Here is a 19,564-nt window from a genome sequence, read left to right on the forward strand (position 1 = left end):
AGTAGGTAGAGCAAGAACTCAGGTGCTGCTTTCACCTACCCACTATTTCAGCAGCCTCATCAGCATTTATTAAAGAAGCCACATATTGTTTCAAAATCTGACCACAATGAATTCAGAGTTTACAGTTTAGCCAAACATCAGACCGCAAATTGGAAGCTCCAACTTCAAAGATTAGACACCAAATGCTGGAGTAACTCAGCGGGACAGGCAGCATCTCTAGAGAGGAGGAATGGGTGACGTTTTGGGTCAACACCTTTCCTCAGACTGTTAAAGATCAGTTCAGTTTAGTTTATTGTCACGTGTACAGAGGTACAGTGAAAAGCTTGTTGAGTGTTAACCAGTGAGATGAAAGACAATACACAATTACAATTGAGCCATCCACAGTGTACAGGATAAAGGGAATAACGTTTAGTGCAAGTTAAAGCCAGTAAAGTCTAATCAAAGATAGTCCAAGGGTCACCAATGGGGTAGATAGTAGCTCAGGACCAGGGGCGGAAAACCCGGGGGGGCCAGAGGGGACACGTCCCCTCCATGTTTTGAGAGGTGGGGGTCATCCCCCTCCAAGTTTTTGTAATCCGGATTTTAAAATCCGGTGATCGAGGGCGCCAATTGGAGGAGAGAGACGTCGGTCGGCAGGCAATGGGGGCGGGACATGATTCAACGCGATGATTGGAGGAGGGAGGAGTGGTGGGGGGGGGGGGGGACTGAGCGCTGTGATTGGAGGAGGGAGACGTGACACAGACCTGCGCTTCATCCTCAGCCAGGATGATCCCGGCCGGCTCTCCGGCACTGTCCTGTCCCCTCCCGAGTACCCCCCCCCCCGTGGGTGTCCAGAGAGGTCGGCAGCAAAGATCCTCCACTATAGGATCTTGGATCTTTGGTTGCAGTCAGACGGGCCAGCGCAGAGAAGCAGCGCTAAACCCAGATAACTCTGCCTGTCCCTCCTGCCAGGTGAGCTTACAACCCTTCCTGTACTTGCGGGAAATATGACCAGCGTGGAGAAGCTGCGCTCGTGTCCCGTCAATCCAGACAGGGCTGTAGTTAACCCGGTGAGACAGGCAGAGTTGAGCTGCATTTATCGCTGGATTGAGCCTCCGAAGCCCCGCGCGCGTGTGTGTGAGTGTGCGCATGCGGGCGTGGCGACCAAAAAATTGTGTCCCCCGTCCCCTCCATGTTTTGATAGCGAGTTGCGCTCTTGCTCAGGACTACTTTCTAGTTGTGGTAGGATGGTTCAGTTGCCTGATAACCGCTGCGAAGAAACTGTCCCTGAATCTGGAGGTGTGCGTTTTCATACCTATATTACTAAAAGTGTTACTAAAAGTCTGATCTTGACCGCTTTTGGCCCACTGTGCTGTGATTTCCGAGAGAACGCCGCCACCTACGGCCGTCATTTTTGGCTACCTAGCTCAGAGCCCCCCTCCGCCTTCCGGGACCAGAGGATTTTTCCCATCGATGAAAAATCAGAAAGGTATTATTTTTTTTTTAAATTCCCCATTCTCTCTGCTGCCCCCGCTGGCGGCAGGGGGTGGGACTATAAAACCCGGAAGTGTAGTGCCTCACTCAGTCTCTGCCAGACCCAGGAAGCGAGAGGGTCACGGCTCTCTGAGCTGCGAATAACACTGAATGCACGTCTACTCCACGGTGAGTCCCCTCGATGCGGCTGTAAAGTGGCTGCAGCCCATTTGTTTGCCTCACCTTTTTAAAAAGTTTGTGTTCACAAAATGAATTTTGGTTGTCAGGTGGCTGCAGCCCAATTGTTTGCCTCGCCTTTTTTTTTTAAAGTTTGTGATCACAAAATGAATTTTGGGTGTCAGGTGGCTGCAGCCCAATTGTTTGCCTCTCCTTTTTAAAAAGTTTGTGTTCACAAAATGAATTTTGATTGTCGGGTGGCTGCAGCCCAATTGTTTGCCTCGCCTTTTTTTAAAGTTTGTGTTCACAAATGAATTTTGGTTGTCGGGTGGCTGCAGTCCAATTGTTTGCCTCGCCTTTTTAATAAGTTTGTGTTCACAAAATGAATTTTGGTTGTCGGATGGCAGCAGCCCAATTGTTTGCCTCGCCTTTTAAAAAAGATTGTGTTCACAAAATGAATTTTGGTTGTCGGGTGGCTGCAGCCCAATTGTTTGCCTCGCCTTTTTAACAAGTTTGTGTTCACAAAATGAATTTTGGTTGTCAGGTGGCTGTAGCCCAATTGTTTGCCTCGGCTTGGCTTTCAAAATTGTTGCAACAGTTGGATGCCAGCCCAAGAATCCATTCGGCCCACAATGTCTATACTAGCCCTCTGGAAACCAGTACCTTCGGCCCACAACACCCATACTAGCGCAACAGACAGCCCCCCCACTGGCAAGCAATATTGGAATTGGTGGAGAGGTGGAATATTGCGTTGGTGACCAGCCCTCCCGTGTGATGCTGGGACCCAAAGGGTCCCACTTAGTCTAGTATCTTCTATATCTTTTGTCCGATGGGAGAGGGGAGAAGAGAAAGTGGCCAGAGTCCATAAGGTCATAAGTGATAGGAGTAGAGTTAGGCCATTCAGCCCTACTCCACCATTCCATCATGGATGATCTATCTCTCCCTCTTAACCGCATTCTAATGCCTTCTCCCCATAACCTCTGACACATGTCCTATCTATCTCTGCATTAAAAATATCCACTGACTTGGCCTCCACAACCTTCTGTGGCAAAGAATTCCACAGATTCACCACCTACTGACCAAATAAATTTCTCATCATCTCCTTCCTAAATGAACGTCCTTTAATTCTGAGTCTATGACCTCTAGTTCTAGACTCTCCCACTAGTGGAAACATCCTCTCCACATCCACTATCCAAGCCTTTCACTATTCTGTATGTTTCAATTAGGTCCCCCTTCATTCTTCTAAACTCAAGCGAGTACAGGCCCAGTGCCGACAAACGCTCATCATATGTTAACCCACTCATTCTTGGGATCATTCGTGTAAACCTCTTCTGGACCTTCTCCAGAGCCAGCACATCCTTCCTCAGATTTGGTGCCCAAAATGGCGCACAATATTCCAAATGCGGCCTTACAATATCCCAAATGCGGCTTTATAGAGCCTCAACATTACATCCTTGTTTTTGTATACAAGTCCTCTTGAAATAAATGCTAACATTGGGTTTGCTTTCTTTACTACCAATTCGACTTGCAGATTAACTTTTTGGGAATCCTGCACCAGCACTCCCTTAGCACCTCCTTTGTTTGCTTTGCACCTCCGATTTCTGGATTATCTCCCCATTTAGAAAATAGTCTATGCCTTTATTCCGACTATCAAAATGCATTACTCCACACTTTGCTCCACTGTTTTCCATCTGCCACTTCTCTGCCCTCTCTCCCAACCTGTCCAAGTCCTTCTGCAGAGTCCCTGCTTTCTCTGCACTACCTGCCATTCCATCTGCTTTTGTATCATATTGGATATTGGTCCTTGATTACGCTGCTGGCCTTTTCGGGGCAGGGTGAGGTAAATGGAGTCAATGGGAGGGATGTTGGTTTGTGTGATGGTCTGGGCTGCTTCCAGAATTTGCTGCAATTTCTTGTGGTCTTGGATAGAGCTGTTCCCAAACCAAACTGTGATGCATCCCGATAAAATGTTTTCCACGGCGCATCTGTAGAAGTTGTTGGGAGGGTTGTTGGGATCATGCTGAACTTCCTAAGCCTTCTTGGGGAGTAGAGATTAATTCCAAAACAGTAAGATTTTATTTCAAATAATGATCAATGTTACACAAGGTAACATTGATATTGGTCACCAGGATATCAATGTCAAATGATATTTGATATCCCATGTCAAATATCACACATTGCGTAGGAAGATGCAAACATATATTAGTCTGGCCATAAATGCCAAACCTTAGTCTTGTTTGATACAGAGGGACCCCCCTGTCCTCTACTAATATTTATCTGTTATTGAAGTCTTGATTTCTTCTTTCTGTTTTTATTTACAGTGGAGGACGAAGAATGACAATAAGTGGCAAAAATTTTGATGTGGTTAAACAGATGCAGATATCATTATCTGAAGGTCGCAGGTCATGGATTGTAAGTTCATTTTATCTTCCTGTTCCTGAAAGGTGCATTAAACGTGGAATAACTGATTTTTCAGATGGTGACGTTACAATTTAATTTGGAGGTGAACTCTGTATGTTAATGCTGGAGTCATAGTCATAGAGTGATATAGCATTGAAACAGGCCCTTCGGCCTAATTTGCCACACCGACCAACACGTCCCATCTACACTACTCCCACCTGCCTGCATTTGTCCATATCCCCGTCCAAACCTACTATCCATGCATCTGTTGAAATGTTTCCTAAACCTTGCGATAGTCCCTGCCTCAACTACCTCCTCTGGCAGCTCGTTCCATTCACCCATCACCCTATGTGTGAAACAGTTACCCCTCAGATTCCTATTAAATTTTATTCCCCCTTCACCTTAGACCTATGACCTCTGTCCACAAATCTATTCTGGGCAAGAGACTCTGTGCGTCTACCAGATCTATTCCTCTCTTGATTTGATATACCTTGATATCTGTTTGTTTTCTAGGAGTGTTCACCTGGTCAAGTGAACTGGACCTGTGAATCTCCATTTATGCAAAATGGGATTCCAGGTAACTACTCTGTATTTTTTCGCTTCTCTGGATCTGAGCAGCAAGTCAATATGATATACCACGAGAATCCTATATTTTACAACTTCACAGAGGTTATTGACGAAAAACAACTCCTGATAACTGTGATGGTAATAAAAAGCTCTTTCATTGTCTCAGATGCTTGACATCCACAGCTCACTTATTTTGAGGCATTCTCTAACTTTTATTTCTCCATTGACCATTTTTTTAATTTTGCAGCGCAAGAAAGATAGTTTACATCTTTTTAAAAGTGACGTTAAGATCTTCGTTCTCAGGGGTGCAGACGGTCCGTTGGAATGTAACATTACAGAAGTGATGGACGACAAAATAAAATGTGTATTAAACACAACTCACATTTCAATATCAGAATTAGAGGTACATTCAAACGATTGTTTTTATTTGTGCTATTTTAATGGTTAGATCATTCTTTGCACCGTCTCTTGTCATAGAGCGTGGAATCAGGCTCTTCAGCCCAACTTGCCCTCACCGGCCAACATGTCCCATCTACATTAGTCCCACCTGCCTGCGTTTGGCCCATATCCCTGTCTGATCCATGTACCTGTCTAACTGCTTCTGAAATATTGGGATAGTCCCAGCCTCAACTATCTCCTCTGGCAGCTTGTTCCATACACCCACTACCCTTTGTGTGAAACAGTTACCCTTCAGATTCCTATTAAATCTTTTCCCCTTCACCTTAAACCTATGTCCTCTAGTCCTCGATTTTCCTACTCTGAGCAAGAGACTCTGTGCATCTAACCCGATCTATTCCTCTCATGATTTTATACACCTCTATAAGATCACCCCTCATCCTCATAAGGTTGAAAGCCCTTGGAGAGGAGATTTACTCGAATGTAACCATGACTGGGGATAGAGAGACTAACAAAACTGGGGTTGTTCTTTTAAGAGAAAAATAAATTAATACGGATGTTCAAAATTTCATGAAGTCTTACAGAATAGGTTAAAATAAACTGCTTCCACTGCCACAAAGTTCAGTAAGCAAAGGATACAGGCTTAAGGTAACTGCAAACAGAACCAAGGCTTGGGGTGGCATGGTAGTGTAGCGGTAGAGTTCCTGCCTTACAGCGCCAGAGACCCGGGTTCGATCCTGACAATGGGTGCTGTCTGTACGGAGTTTATATATTCTCCCCTTGACCTGTGTGGGCTTTCTCTGGGATCTCCAGTTTCTTCCCACACTCCAAAGAGGTGTGGGTTTGTAGGTTAATTGGCTTGGTAAAATGGTGAAAAGAAATTGTCCCTAGTGTGTGCAGGATAGTGTTACTGTGCGGGTATCGGTGGTCAACGCGGACTCGGTGGGCCGAAGGGCCTGTTTCTCAGGGGTTGAGAATGTTTTAATATAATGAGTTCTGGTTGCAATGGTAAAAGATTGGGTGTTAACTTTCATAAGGGACTTGAAAAGAAAAGCTTCTCAAGGCATTAAAGAAAGATTACACAGCTCTATAAAGAGGCTATACAGGCATAATGGGCTAAATTGCATCCTTACATATCAAAGTCAAAGTATCCTTTATTGTCATTCAGACCTTATGGTCTGAACGAAATTTCGTTGCCTTGCAGTCATACATATAATAAAATAACAAAACCCACAATAAACACAAATTTAACATCCACCACAGTGAGTTCACCAGACCCCTCCTCACTGTGATGGAAGGCAAAAGACTTAAGTCTTTGTCTCTTCCCTCCTTGTTCTCCCTCTGCGCTGAGGCGATCCAGGCCTCCGATGTTGTGACCCCACCGGGTCAACCGTGCTCAGCGAACGGGCTGGTTCAAACTCTGCGGCCCAGGGTTGTCGAAGCTGCCGCCCTCCAGTCCAGCGGACGCAGCTGTTGTTGCGGGAGCTCCGGATTAACAGGTGACTAATCTGTGACCTGCGAGCTCCCGATGATGTCGTCCACTGGGCCCGTGACTGAACCTCCGAAGCCGGGCTGAGTATAATGTACACAGAATTGCACATCCTGTCCTGCCATAATATAATTTGAGGGAAATCTATTTTACTAAATGTATTTTTTCATTCAAATACAAAGGTTATTTCAAGTTAATGTTGCTCTATACAGAAGGTAATGGTAATAAAGCTGATAGGACCTTATAGCCACATGAACCAAGAGAAAAAGATAAACATGTGCTTGGATAAATCTGGTGACAGGGCAGTGGTTTAGTTTAGTCTAGAGATACAGCACTTGTATATCTTTGGAGTGTGGGAGGAAACCAGAGCACCTGGAGAGAACCCACGCAGGTCACAGGGAGAATGTACAAACTCCGTACAGACAACAGACCTGGTCAGGATCGAACACGAGTCTCTGGAGCTGTAAGTCAGCAACTCTACCGCTGCGCCACCGTGCCATCCTGCAAGACTTTTATGATGTTTGCGTTATGATTGCTCTTAATAGAGTGAAAACAGGAATTGTGAACTAAAGGATGAATACGTTATGTCATTCCAGACCTTGGTAAATATTATGAATTGATACAAGTTCTGGAGTAGAATCTTGCAATTCCCTATCCTGAGAATGCATTATCCACCACAGCAAAAAAATCAACACTATTCCAACCCTTGGTTTAAGATGTGGGAATGAGTTTTTCACCGTTCAAATTTCAGAATAAATCCCTGCAACTTTCAAAATCCCTTAAAATCCTGCAACAGGGAAAACATACTGCACCATTCTGAAATGAGAAGGCCAGAGATAGACCATTTATAATTCTGAGGAAGAATTTACACCAAAGATAGACACAAAATGCTGGAGTAACTCAGCGGGTCAGGCACCATATCTGGAGAAAAGGAATAGGTGACGTTTCGGGTCAAGACTCTTCTTCAGACCCTATCATTCAAAGTTGAATATTGAAATAGTTGGTTTAAAATCTTAATCATTTAGTTATTAACTCCTAGTGACTTAGATCTTGTTGCTTTAAAAGTGTTAAAAGTTATGTTTTCTACTTAGGTGAGAATTGGACAAAAATACAGTAGTAAACTAATTCCTTCACCTATCAACAACCCCATTTTATTTGGATTATTTGTGATCCCTGTTATGCTGGTGATTTTCATTGTCAGTGAGTATTTAATATACAATGTTAAATATTATTCAATAAAATAACTGATCTCTGTTCATGCTCTCCCAGTCTTGTCTTGCCTGCCACTTGCTTTGGCCAGAGTTGGAATAATGGGAATGAGGGAGGGATGTGGGGTGGATCCACATAGAGATGTATGGATAGCAGAAAGGGAATGATGGAACAAATCTGAACTGATGGATTCATAGTTTAATGGATGAAGATTGATTGAGTGAACAGAGATAAATGGATGGATGGATGAATAGAGGATAAGAACTGTTCCTAAACTCAAAGTGGTTGTGTAATTAAGGCATCAAGAATTAATTACAGGCTAAATGTGTGTTATTGCAGGTGTTCAAAATTGGATTAAACTTAGAATGACTGTGGGTGACCTAATCATCTGTGTATCTTCAGCAGCTTACAACCCAGCAGTATGAAATATTGATTTCTCTAACTTCAAGTAACCCTTGCTTTCCCTCTCTCCGTGCCTCCCCCACCCACGGCATTTTACTAGTTTCAAAGTTGTCTTGTAGAGTCTCATTGTCTATAACGTCTTCACCTAGCCCACAGCTAACAATGGCCTGGTTCCTTTATCATTGTTACTTTTTTGCATATCTTTCATTCATTTGTTCTATATCTTTCTATATCATTATGTCTATATTTCTCGTTTCTCTTTCCCCTGACTCTCAGTCTGAAGAAAGGTCTCGACCCGAAACGTCACCCATTCCTTTTCTCCAGTGGTGCTGTCTGACCCGCTAAGTTACTCCAACTTTTAGTGTCTAGCTGTAGCAAGATTCAATATACAGTGGCTTGCAAAAGTTTTCATACCCCTTGAACTTTTCCACATTTTGTCACGTTACAACCACAAACGTAAATGTATTTTATTGGGATTTTATGTGATAGACCAACACAAAGTGGTGCATAATTGTGAAGTGGAAGGAAAATGATACATGGTTTTCAAATTTTTTTACAAATAAAAAACTGAAAAGTGTGGCATGCAAAAGTATTCAGCCAATACTTTGTCAATACTTTGTAGAACCACCTTTCGCTGCAATTACAGCTGCAAGTCTTTTGGGGTATGTCTCTACCAGCTTTGCACATCTAGAGACTGAAATTTTTGCCCATTCTTCTTTGCAAAATAGCTCAAGTTCAGTCAGATTGGATGGAGAGCGTCTGTGAACAGCAATTTTCAAGTCTTGCCAGAGATTCTCAATTGGATTTAGGTCTGGACTTTGACTGGGCCATTCTAATACATGAATATGCTTTGATCTAAACCATTCCATTGTAGCTCTGGCTGTATGTTTAGGGTCGTTGTCCTGCTGGAAAGTGAACCTCCGTCCCAGTCTCAAGTCTTTTGCAGACTCTAACAGGTTTTCTTCCAAGATTGCCCTGTATTTGGCTCCATCCATCTTCCCATCAACTCTGACCAGCTTCCCTGCCCCTGCTGAAGAAAAGCATCCCCACAGCATGATGCTGCCACCACCATGTTTCACAGTGTGGATGGTGTGTTCAGGGTGATGTGCAGTGTTAGTTTTCCGCCACACATAGCGTTTTGCATTTAGGCCAAAAACTTCAATTTTGGTCTCATCTGACCAGAGCACCTTCCTCCACATGTTTGCTGTGTCCCCCACATGGCTTGTTGCAAACTGCAAACGGGACTTCTTATGGCTTTTTTTCAACAATGGCTTTCTTCTTGCCACTCTTCTATAAAGGCCCGATTTGTGGAGTGCACGAATAATAGTTGTCATGTGGACAGATTCTCCCACCTGAGCTGTGGATCTCTGTAGCTCCTCCAGAGTTACCATGAGCCTCTTGGCTGCTTCTCTGATCAATGCTCTCCTTGCCCGGCCTGTCAGTTTAGGTGGACGGCCATGTCTTGGTAGGTTTGCAGTTGTGCCATACTCTCCATTTTCGGATGATGGATTGAACAGTGCTCCGTGAGATGTTCAAAGCTTGGGATATTTTTTATAACCTAACCCTGCTTTAAACCTCTCCACAACTTTATTCCTGACCTGTCTGGTGTGTTCCTTGGGCTTCATGATGCTGTTTGTTCACTAATGTTCTCTAACAAACCTCTGAGGCCTTCACAGAACAGCTGTATTTATACTAAGATTAGATTACACACACGTGGACTCTATTTACTAATCAGGTGACTTCTGAAGGCAATTGGTTTAACTGGATTTTATTTAGGGGTATCAGAGTAAAGGGGGCTGAATACTTTTGCACGCCACACTTTTCAGTTTTTTATTTGTAAAAAAATTTGAAAACCATGTATCATTTTCCTTCCACTTCACAATTATGCGCCACTTTGTGTTGGTCTATCACATAAAGTCCCAATAAAATACATTTACGTTTGTGGTTGTAACGTGACAAAATGTGGAAAAGTTCAAGGGGTATGAAAACTTTTGCAAGCCACTGTATGGGAAACAAAAAACTTAAATGCTGAAAGAACTCAGCCAGTCAAGCAGTATCTATGGGAAGAAAAAACACTTAATGTTTCAGGTCTGATGAATAATTTTCAACCTAACAACAATGTTGCCTTCTCTTTCCAGAGGTGCTGCTTGATTGGCTGAATTAATAAGGTCATAAGTGATAGGAGCAATAGTCAAGTGTACTCCGCCATTTAATCTCTGGCTGATCTATCTCTCCCTCCTAACCCTATTCTTCTGCATTCTCCCCATAACCCCTGACACCTGTACAAGTCAATAATCTATATATCTCTGCTGTAAATAATTCATCCAGCATTTGTTTTTGTTTCAAAGTTTAACAATCTGCAGTTTTCTTTTTCAATGTATGGGAAATCATCAAAAAGTCAGCAGTATTAGAAATATTTAAGGAAATGCTTTTAAAGATATTGGAGCATTTTAATTTGATGATGCAATGTGGTTTTCACAAGCTTAATTCTGCATTACTATTTAGTATTATACATTATTTTAGGGTCACATTTCATAAACTTTGTCTAGAAATCTGTTTGAGACTTCTATTTTTGGAAATGTTGCCCCTGCAGTGGTTAATGTTATTTGACCTGGAACTTAGTTTCCTTTGATTCACAGTTGATCAAATTATTCCCTTTCTCCAGTATATTGTTGGGCATCACGTCAGAAAGACAAGCAATTCTCTAAAAAACTGGATTGCCAAATGGAGCTCTTGGAAAGTCAATTCCGGACACAAATTCGAGAAGGTAACTAGTAAATGTTTAATGCTGAAAGTTTAACTATTGCATTTAGCAATGCATCATCTGTGGTAGTAAAGGTAATACTGTACTTCTGAGTTTCATTAATCTCTTTTAGTTTAGTTTAGTTTATTGTCACGTGTGAAAAGCTGTTTGTTGCATGCTAACCAGTCAGCGGAAAGACAATACATGATTACAATCATGATAAGAGAATAACGTTTAGTGCAAGGTAAAGCCAGCAAAGTCTGATAAAGGATAGTCTGAGTATCACCAAAGAGGCAGAAAGTAGTTCAGAACTGCTCTCTGGTTGTGGTAGGATGGTTCAGTTGCCTGATAACAACTGGGAAGAAACTGTCCCTGAATCTGGAGGTGTGCGTTTTCACACTTCTATACCTTTTCCCTGATGGTGGAGTGGCCAAGGTGCGAATCGTCTTTGATTATGCTGCCGGCCTTGCCGAGGCAGCGTGATGTATAAATGGAGTCAATAGAAGGAGGTTAGTTTATGTGATGGCCTGGGCTGCATCCACAATTCGTTGCAATTTCTTGCGGTCTTGTGAGCCAGTCCCCCTTGGTCCCCCTTCCTGACAGTCTGATGAAGGGTCTCGACCCGAAATAGCACCTATTCCTTTTCTCCTGAGATGCTGTCTGACCCGCTGAGTTACTTCAGCATTTTGTTTCTATCTTCAATAAACCAGCATCTGCGGTTCCTTTTTATACATATCTTTAATTGGACTTTATCTTGCACTAAATGTTTAACCCTTATCCTTCATCTTTACACTGTGGACGGCTTCATGTAATGCCACTTCCATGACTGGATACACAACAAAAGCATTTCACTGTACCTCGGTACACATGGTAATAAAAACCTTAACTAAACTTCATTGATTTAATGGGGAAATGTTTTATCCATATCCCATTTTAGACATTGCACTGGAATTTAGGGAAATAATCACTGCATTACATTGATAGTGGGTCCACATATTGTAGCTGATCATGGCATAATCCTCAGCCCAAATACGAAGCAGGCATTAAGCCTTTGGTAAATAAAAATGATAGGCTTCATCTGTGGGAATGGTTTGTCGTAAGTCAGCAACACAATCACATTCAGAGGAAGTAGTTCACAGGTGTTCCTTTTTCATGAAAACAACTGACAGCAAATATGAGGAGCAGAAACCAGATGATGAGATGGAAACACAAAATATGTGAGAGACATTTCAAAGTTATTGGGAATATTCCATATTGAGAAGACTATTTCCTCTTATATTTGAGGGAGTAAGGTGCTGTGGAGATGGTTCCACTAACATGGGAGGAAAATAATCACCTCATAATATTGATAGTGGGGCCTATGTATTGTAGTTTATAGCAGGTTAGCACGCAATAAAAGCTTTTCACTACACTTCGGTACACGTGAAAATAAACTAAACTCATTAGCATAATATTGTTACGGCGGTAAAGTTTAAGGTGAAATACGACAGGCAACTTTTTAGAGCATGATAATTGACTTAAAAATCACACAGGTAGCACTTCCTCCAGTGACAGAGTAAATGTTGGAAATGTTAAACCTTTTCTATTTTCAAGGTTTCGTTGAGCTGCAGACTGAGGGATCAGATGTGTGCCTGCTGAGGGATTATAACAGTATCCCATTCTTGGATTATAAGCATTTTGCAACAAGAACATTCTTTCCTGAGGTAACATTTATAACTTGATCTCTTCAAATGTTGCATAATGAACAATGACAAAACCAGAGAGAGACTCAAAAGGCTGAAGCAAGTCAGCGGGTCAGGCTTCATCTGTGGAGAAAAAGAATAGGTGACGTCTCAGGTCGAGACCCTTCTTCAGTCTGAGAGTCAGGGGAAAGTGTCATAGGGAATAGGAGTAGAATTAGGCCATTCGGCCAATCAAGTCTACTCCGCCATTCAATCATGGCTAATCTATCTCTCCCTCCTAACCCCATTCTCCTGCCTTCTCCCTATAACCTGTCCTAATAAAGAAAACGAGGAAACAAGAGAGATATAGATGGTACTTAGGAGAAATGAATGGAAGATCAGCAAAAAGTAACGATAGTCAAGAAAATGTAGGGCACACAATAGGCCATTGCTGGCAGTGGAATAGGTGACAATGAGGCATACAAACAGTAAAATTAATCAGGAGTACAGTGCAACTGGTCGAAGAGGTGGGGGAGAGACGTAGCAAGAGGGAATGCAAGGGTTACTTGAAATTAGAGAGATCAACATTCACACCGCTGGGGTGTAAGCTGCCCAAGCAAACTATGAGGTGCTGTTCCTCCAAATTACGTTTGGCCTCACTCTGACAGTGAAGGAGACCCAGGACAGAAAGGTCAATGTGCGAATGGGAAGGAGAGTGACAAAACCATGTCAGTCCATGTTATTTGGTCATGTTAATGTATTGGATTTTTTAGTATTTTGTCCACTTTTCTCTAGTCGGCAAATGAATCAAGTGAAACAAGCTTCGTCAAGGATCTGATCGTCACAATGCCTCAGGTACACTCCATGTGTATTAGCATTCATTTATTTGTGAAACAATAACCTAAAGTTCACTGTTGATGATAACTAAACCTCCTCTTAGACAAGGCCCTCTAAACCTGTCCTGTCTAACTGTTTCTTTAAAGTTGCAATAATCCCAGCCTCAATTACCTCCTATAGCAGTTTGTTCCATACACCTACCACTTTTTGTGTGAAAAAGCAACCCCTCAGGTTCCTATTAAACCTTTCCCCCCTCACCTTAAACCGATGTTCTCTGGTTCTCGATTCCCCTACTCTGGCATTAGACTCTGTGCGCCCACCCGATCTATTCCTCTCATGATCTTCTACACCTCTATTAGATCATCCCTCATCTTCCAACTTTTGATCTTTCCCCTTGGCTACCTGGTAGGCTGTTGCCGTAGCAGAATTGTAAAACAGGTTCCCTGTTCTGGCTGTCTTGCTTCAGGTATGAGAACAATGTGGCCCACTCACTAGCATCTGAATGTAATTAGAACCTTGATGCTGGGGACTGTTGAAGAACTGTGACACTCGTTCACTTAAACTGTCAGTAGATTTGGAAGATTTTGTTATGGAGACAGGGTCAATAGGCAGGGTTGGCAGTATCTTTCCAGCACCTTGAGTCCATGGCGGTGGGATAGGTGACAATGAGGCAAGTAGGAAAATTAATCAGGAGGTCAGTGGTATAAGTTGTCCATGTTTAAATTATTTTAGCGATACAGCCCGGAAACAGGCCCTTCGGCCCACAGAGTCTGCACAGACCAGCGATCCCCGCACACTAACACTTTCCTGCACACACTTGGGACAATTTGCATTTATACTAAGCCATTTAACCTACGTCTTTGGAATGTGGGAGGAAACCGAAGATCTCGGAGAAAACCCACGTAGGTCACGGGGAGAACGTACAAACTCCGTACAGATAGCACCCGTAATCGGGTTCGAACCCAGGTCTCTGGCGCTGTAAACACAGTAAGGTGTCAACTCTACCGCTGCGCCACCATGCCAACCGCAGAGCACGTAGATAATGCCTGTCCATGGAAAATGAACACAGAGCAGAGTTTGTAGCCTGGATCCTCTTCACACTCTTTTTCTCAGGCTTCATGATGATGCCCCCCTCAAATTAAGCATCATGCCTCTTAGATTATATAAGACCACAAGAGGATGACTACTACACCTGAAGCATGACTCTGGGTCTGACCACTGCCTAGACCACTCTATAAGACCAAAACAACTACACAATATATACGTCACTGCAAGAAAATCAATGTTGAATTTCTCTTTCCCTTATTCATCGCTGGAATACAGGCCAGAACCCTACCAGAATGTTCCCAAAATAAGAAACATTTCTCCACTGATATCTCATTTGCGTTGGCTATTTTGCATCAGTTACACGATGGATTGTTTTCAAATCTCAAAATCCTAATTCAAACACCAGCATGCGGTGATAGGGTGGCGCAGTGGTGGACTTGTTGCCTTGCCGCGAGAGACGCGGGTTTGATCCCGACAATGGGTGCTATCTGTACGGAGTTTGTACGTTCTCCCCGTGACCTGCATGGGTTTTCTCCAGGATCTCCGGTTTCCTCCTCCACTCCAAAGACGTACAGCTTTGCACGTTAATTGGCTTGGTGTAATTGTAACATCCCAAGTGTGTGTAGGATAGTGTTAGTGTACGGTAATCACTGGTCAGCATGCACTCAGTGGGCCGAAGGGCCTGTTTCCGTACTGTATGTTTAAACTAAACTAAACTAAATCAATTAGAACATATCTAGTTTAAGTATTTGTATTGATAGATTTTACATATATTTCTTATTGCTTTTCTTTTGAGATAATCCATATGTATAGAGCAATTTCACGAACATATTTTATAATTCTCCTTTCATACAATCTAAATTAAAGATAAGCCGAAAGCCTTTTAATACAAAATCATATGTTGTATTATCTGCTTCACATCCCTGCTTCGCTTGAAGCGTGCACAGGAACAAAGCGACCTGAATCAAGGATTTAATGCTTTGTACAATTTCTTGAACAATGAACGGTTTCTTGTGATCTCAATACATGTTCTTGAGCAACAGAAGGATTTCACCATTAAAGACCGGTTAGTTTTCAGCAATAGTTTTGTCAATGCTTTCCTTTAAAACTCTTGGACATGTTTTCGTTACCCAGCATCTGACTCTTATTGACTGATATTATTATCAATATAAAGTTATTTTGTAAATAGTTAACTGGGGCAATACTGAATTTTCCATTGGAAGATAAATATAATTTTAGTCCACCTCAATCAACCTCATTTCAGTTGCAGTTTAGTTCAGTTTAGAGGTCGCAATGACCAGCGACCCCCACACATTAACACTATCCTCCACACACTGGGGACAATTTACAATTTTACTGACAATCTTTGGGATGTGGGAGGAAACTAGAGCACCTAGGAAAAACCCACGCAGGTCACGGGCAGAACGTACAAACTCCATACAGACTCTACCGCTGTGCCACCGTGCTACCAGTAAGTTAAATTAATGTGTGAGTTTGGGTGAAGGGCACTGCCAAGTAGCACTAAATTCTGGAAATGTTGTGTGGTGACGTTCTGTACCCAAGGATCTATTGTTGAGTATATTCAAGTCAGAGATTGCAGCATTTTTGAAAAGTAGGAATCAAGAGAAAACGGGTGAGTGGAGGAAGGCGGTGCTGACATAAATATTCAGCCATAGTTTTACTGGGGACAGGGCAGACGTGAGGGGCAGATTGGTTTATTCATGCTTCTAACGTTGTTATGTAACACCAATTAGATAATTCTCCAACCCCTCAACAAAGGGCGTGCGGCACGGTGGCACAGCGGTAGAGCTGCTGCCTCACAGCGTCAGAGATCCGGTTTCAATCCTGACCTGCATGGGTTTTCTCTGCGTGCTCCGGTTTCTTCCCACATTGCAAAGACATGCAGATTTGTAGGTTAATTGGCTTCATTAAAATTGTAAATTGTCCCTTGTGTGTGTAGGATTGTGTTAGTGTGCAGGACTCACTGGTCGGCGCGGAGTCGGTGGGCCGAAGGGCCTGTTTCCACACTGTATCTCTAAACTAACTAAACCATAGATGCTATCTCACCCGCTGAATTTCTCCAGCATTTTTGTCTAAACTTTACTTAAGCTGAGTTTAAGTAAATTGCGTCTGTAATTTAACTCTTTGAGCCTTAATATCGTGTATCTTACTGGAGCAAAACTCCACCCATATGTTGGCATTCATGAAAGACTGAACATGACCTTTTAGAACATGCTATATGCTCTACCATCTGAACCTCTGGATACATTTCTCAACGACTGACCATAATTTGATGTTAACAGGTGTCGGTTTGCTTCGTTTCTCACTATCGCATTTCACAGTAACTTGGTTCACCTGACCAACGTGCTTGATCATCTCCTCAAAGACTTGATGGATCGATCATCTGCGCAACCAAAGCTGCTGTTACGCAGCACAGAGACGGTGGTGGAGAAGCTGCTGACAAACTGGGTGTCACTTTGCATGTATGGCTTTCTGAGGGTAAGGAGTGTACGCATTATTAGGACATAGGTTTAAGGTGAAGGGAGAAAGATTTTATAGGAACCTAAGTAGTTACTTTTTCATACAAAGGGTGGTGGGTGCATGGAACAAGCTGCCAGAGGAGGTAGTTGAGGTAGGGTCTATCCCAACATTTAACAAAGACATGGATAGGACAGGTTTGGAAGGATATGGGCCAAGCGCAGGCAGGTGGGACTAGTGTAGCTGGGACATGTTGGCCGGTGTGGAAAAGTAACGTTGAATGGCCTGTTTCCACGCTGTATCACTCTATGACGATATTATCATGCTGAAGTGTGTGTGAGTATAATGTACTGTAGTATGGAACACATTGTAAGTGCAGTGATCATAAATTCCTACTTGCAGCTTACATATCACGTTGCAGTATTGTTCTGTACGTATTTGGTATGTGGGAGGAAACCAGAGCACAAGCGGCAGAGTTGCTGCCTTACAGCGCCAGAGACCTGGGTTCGATCCTGACTACGGGTGCTGTATGTACGGAGTTTGTACGTTCTCCCCATGACCTTCGTGGGTTTTCCCTGGGATCTCCGGTTTCCTCACGCACTCCAAAGACGTACAGGTTTGTGGGTTAATTGGCTTGGTATCATTGTAAATTGTCCCTAGTGTGTGTGTGGGACAGTGCTTGTGTATGAGGATTGCTGGTCAGCACAGACACAGTGGGCCAAATGGCTTGTTTCTGCGCTGTATCTCTAAACTAAAAACTAAAAATGCAAACTCCACCCCATGAACCTCTGGGGATCAGCAATGATTGCAGACTGCTGGAGCTGTGCGGCAGAAGTCCCTGGAAATAAAACAGCAAATGCTGGAAATATTTAGTATGTCAGGCAGCATGTGTGCAGAGAGAATCAGAGTCAACATTTCAAGTCAATGCTCCTTCATCAGAACTGGAGCAGGAGGAATCATTAACCTGTAATGTGTAGTAGGGAACTGCAGATGCTGGTTTACACCAAAGATAGACACAAAATGCTGGAGTAACTCAGCGGGGCAGGCAGCATCTCTGAATAGAAGGAATGGTGACATTGCAGGTCGAGATCCGTCTTCAGACTATCTGTCTAACCTGTAATGCTGTATCCTTTTCTCTTTCCACAGATACTACCTGCTGTGTTTGGTATTCCTGGTATATTCTTTATTTGAGTAAATTCCAGATGGATTTTTATGGCAACCAGATTACTTATCTTTACTGAGACAGAATTAATTCCACATTAAAAAATCAAATCAGTAGGATTCAGACTCCTATTCTCAAGATAATTCATCTCACAGAACTAGAACAGCACAGAAACAGACCCTTTGGACTACAATGTCTGGGCCAAACATAACACCAAGTTAAATTTATCTCCTCCACCTCATTTGTTCATAAGTGATAGGAGCCATAAGTAATTAGGCCATTTGGCCCATCAAGTCAACCCCACCATTCAATCATGGCTGATCTATCTTTCCCTTCTAACCCCATTCTCCTGCCTTCTTCCCATAACCCTTGACACTGTACTAAACAAGAATCTATCTCTGCCTTAAAAATATCCATTGACATGGGCCTCCACAGCCGTCTGTGCCAATTAATTGCACATTCACCATCCTCCCTGCATGTGATCCATACGACTCCATTCCCTGCTTGTGATATGACTTCTAAACGCTCATACCACAGCTTAAATTATTGAAAGCCGTATTGGCTGATTACAGTACCAAATGTATCGCCTGGCATTGTGATGAGGTAAATAGTCCATGAAGATGTCCACTACTGAGCTAGATTGACCAAGAACATCCCCTATCTGTGCATTGCCAACACAGTTGCTCTTGGATGAGGTCGCAATTGAAATGCCGTAATTGGTTTTGCAACATGCAGTGTTCAGTTTAGTTTAGTTTCGAGATACAGCGAGAAAAGAGGCCGATCAACTCACCAAGTTTGCTCCGACCAGATCCAGACTCACTGTGCACATACCATGAACAATTTATCGCCAAGTGCAAAAATGAAGTTGAAAGTAACATTAGTTTTGTGAAAATGAAGGTTTAAGGGATGATTTGGCAGACATTCATAGAACGTTAATGGAGAGGGAGAGATAGATCAGCCATGATTGAACGGCGGAGTAGACTTGATGGGCAAAATGGCCTAATTCTGCTCCTAGAACTTATGAAAACAATAACAATGAAAGTATTTATTTCCTTTAATCGCTTGGTTTCACAAAATTGCTGCCGTAGTTTTGTTTATTGGTGAGAGTAGATGCCTTTCTAATTGCAGGAGTCTGTTGGAGAGCCATTATTTAAGCTTGTATCTGCAATCAAGCAGCGGATTAACCTTGGTCCAGTGGATGCCATCAGTGGGAAAGCACTCTACACACTCAATGAAGACTGGTTACTGTGGCAGGTTACTGACTTTAAACCTCTGGTAAGTGTGTTCTCAAATGTGGCACTCATTTTAATTAATCACCACTGATAACCAAGGGGCAATTTTTCATTTCTACCTACTAAACTGTAGGAGTTTATTTCACTGTTCTAGATGACCCTTTTAAAATTTAGCAGTACGTTAAGTTATAACTCGCTGTTAGTGCTGAACTAATTTAGTTTAGTTCATAGTCACGTTTACCGAGGTACAATGAAGAGCGTTTATGACTAATTCATGACTCATTATAATTCCAGTAAATGATAATATATATA

General features: G+C 42.7%; 1 protein-coding gene across 1 annotated transcript in view; it reads left to right on the forward strand.

Moving 5' to 3' along the window:
- The window catches only part of plxnc1 (plexin C1), a 134,859-nt gene that overhangs the window by 85,859 nt on the left and 29,436 nt on the right, over positions 1-19,564 (forward strand). Inside the window, exons 15-24 of the mRNA XM_033039317.1 lie at positions 3,951-4,041; positions 4,543-4,734; positions 4,844-4,999; positions 7,573-7,681; positions 10,758-10,859; positions 12,429-12,538; positions 13,292-13,351; positions 15,319-15,446; positions 16,684-16,879; positions 19,149-19,295. Of these exons, the coding sequence (XP_032895208.1) occupies positions 3,951-4,041; positions 4,543-4,734; positions 4,844-4,999; positions 7,573-7,681; positions 10,758-10,859; positions 12,429-12,538; positions 13,292-13,351; positions 15,319-15,446; positions 16,684-16,879; positions 19,149-19,295 (1,291 nt within the window). The remainder of the gene's footprint in view (positions 1-3,950; positions 4,042-4,542; positions 4,735-4,843; positions 5,000-7,572; positions 7,682-10,757; positions 10,860-12,428; positions 12,539-13,291; positions 13,352-15,318; positions 15,447-16,683; positions 16,880-19,148; positions 19,296-19,564) is intronic.

The sequence above is a fragment of the Amblyraja radiata genome, chromosome 21, assembly GCF_010909765.2.
Source record: "Amblyraja radiata isolate CabotCenter1 chromosome 21, sAmbRad1.1.pri, whole genome shotgun sequence".
Classification (NCBI taxonomy): domain Eukaryota; kingdom Metazoa; phylum Chordata; class Chondrichthyes; order Rajiformes; family Rajidae; genus Amblyraja; species Amblyraja radiata.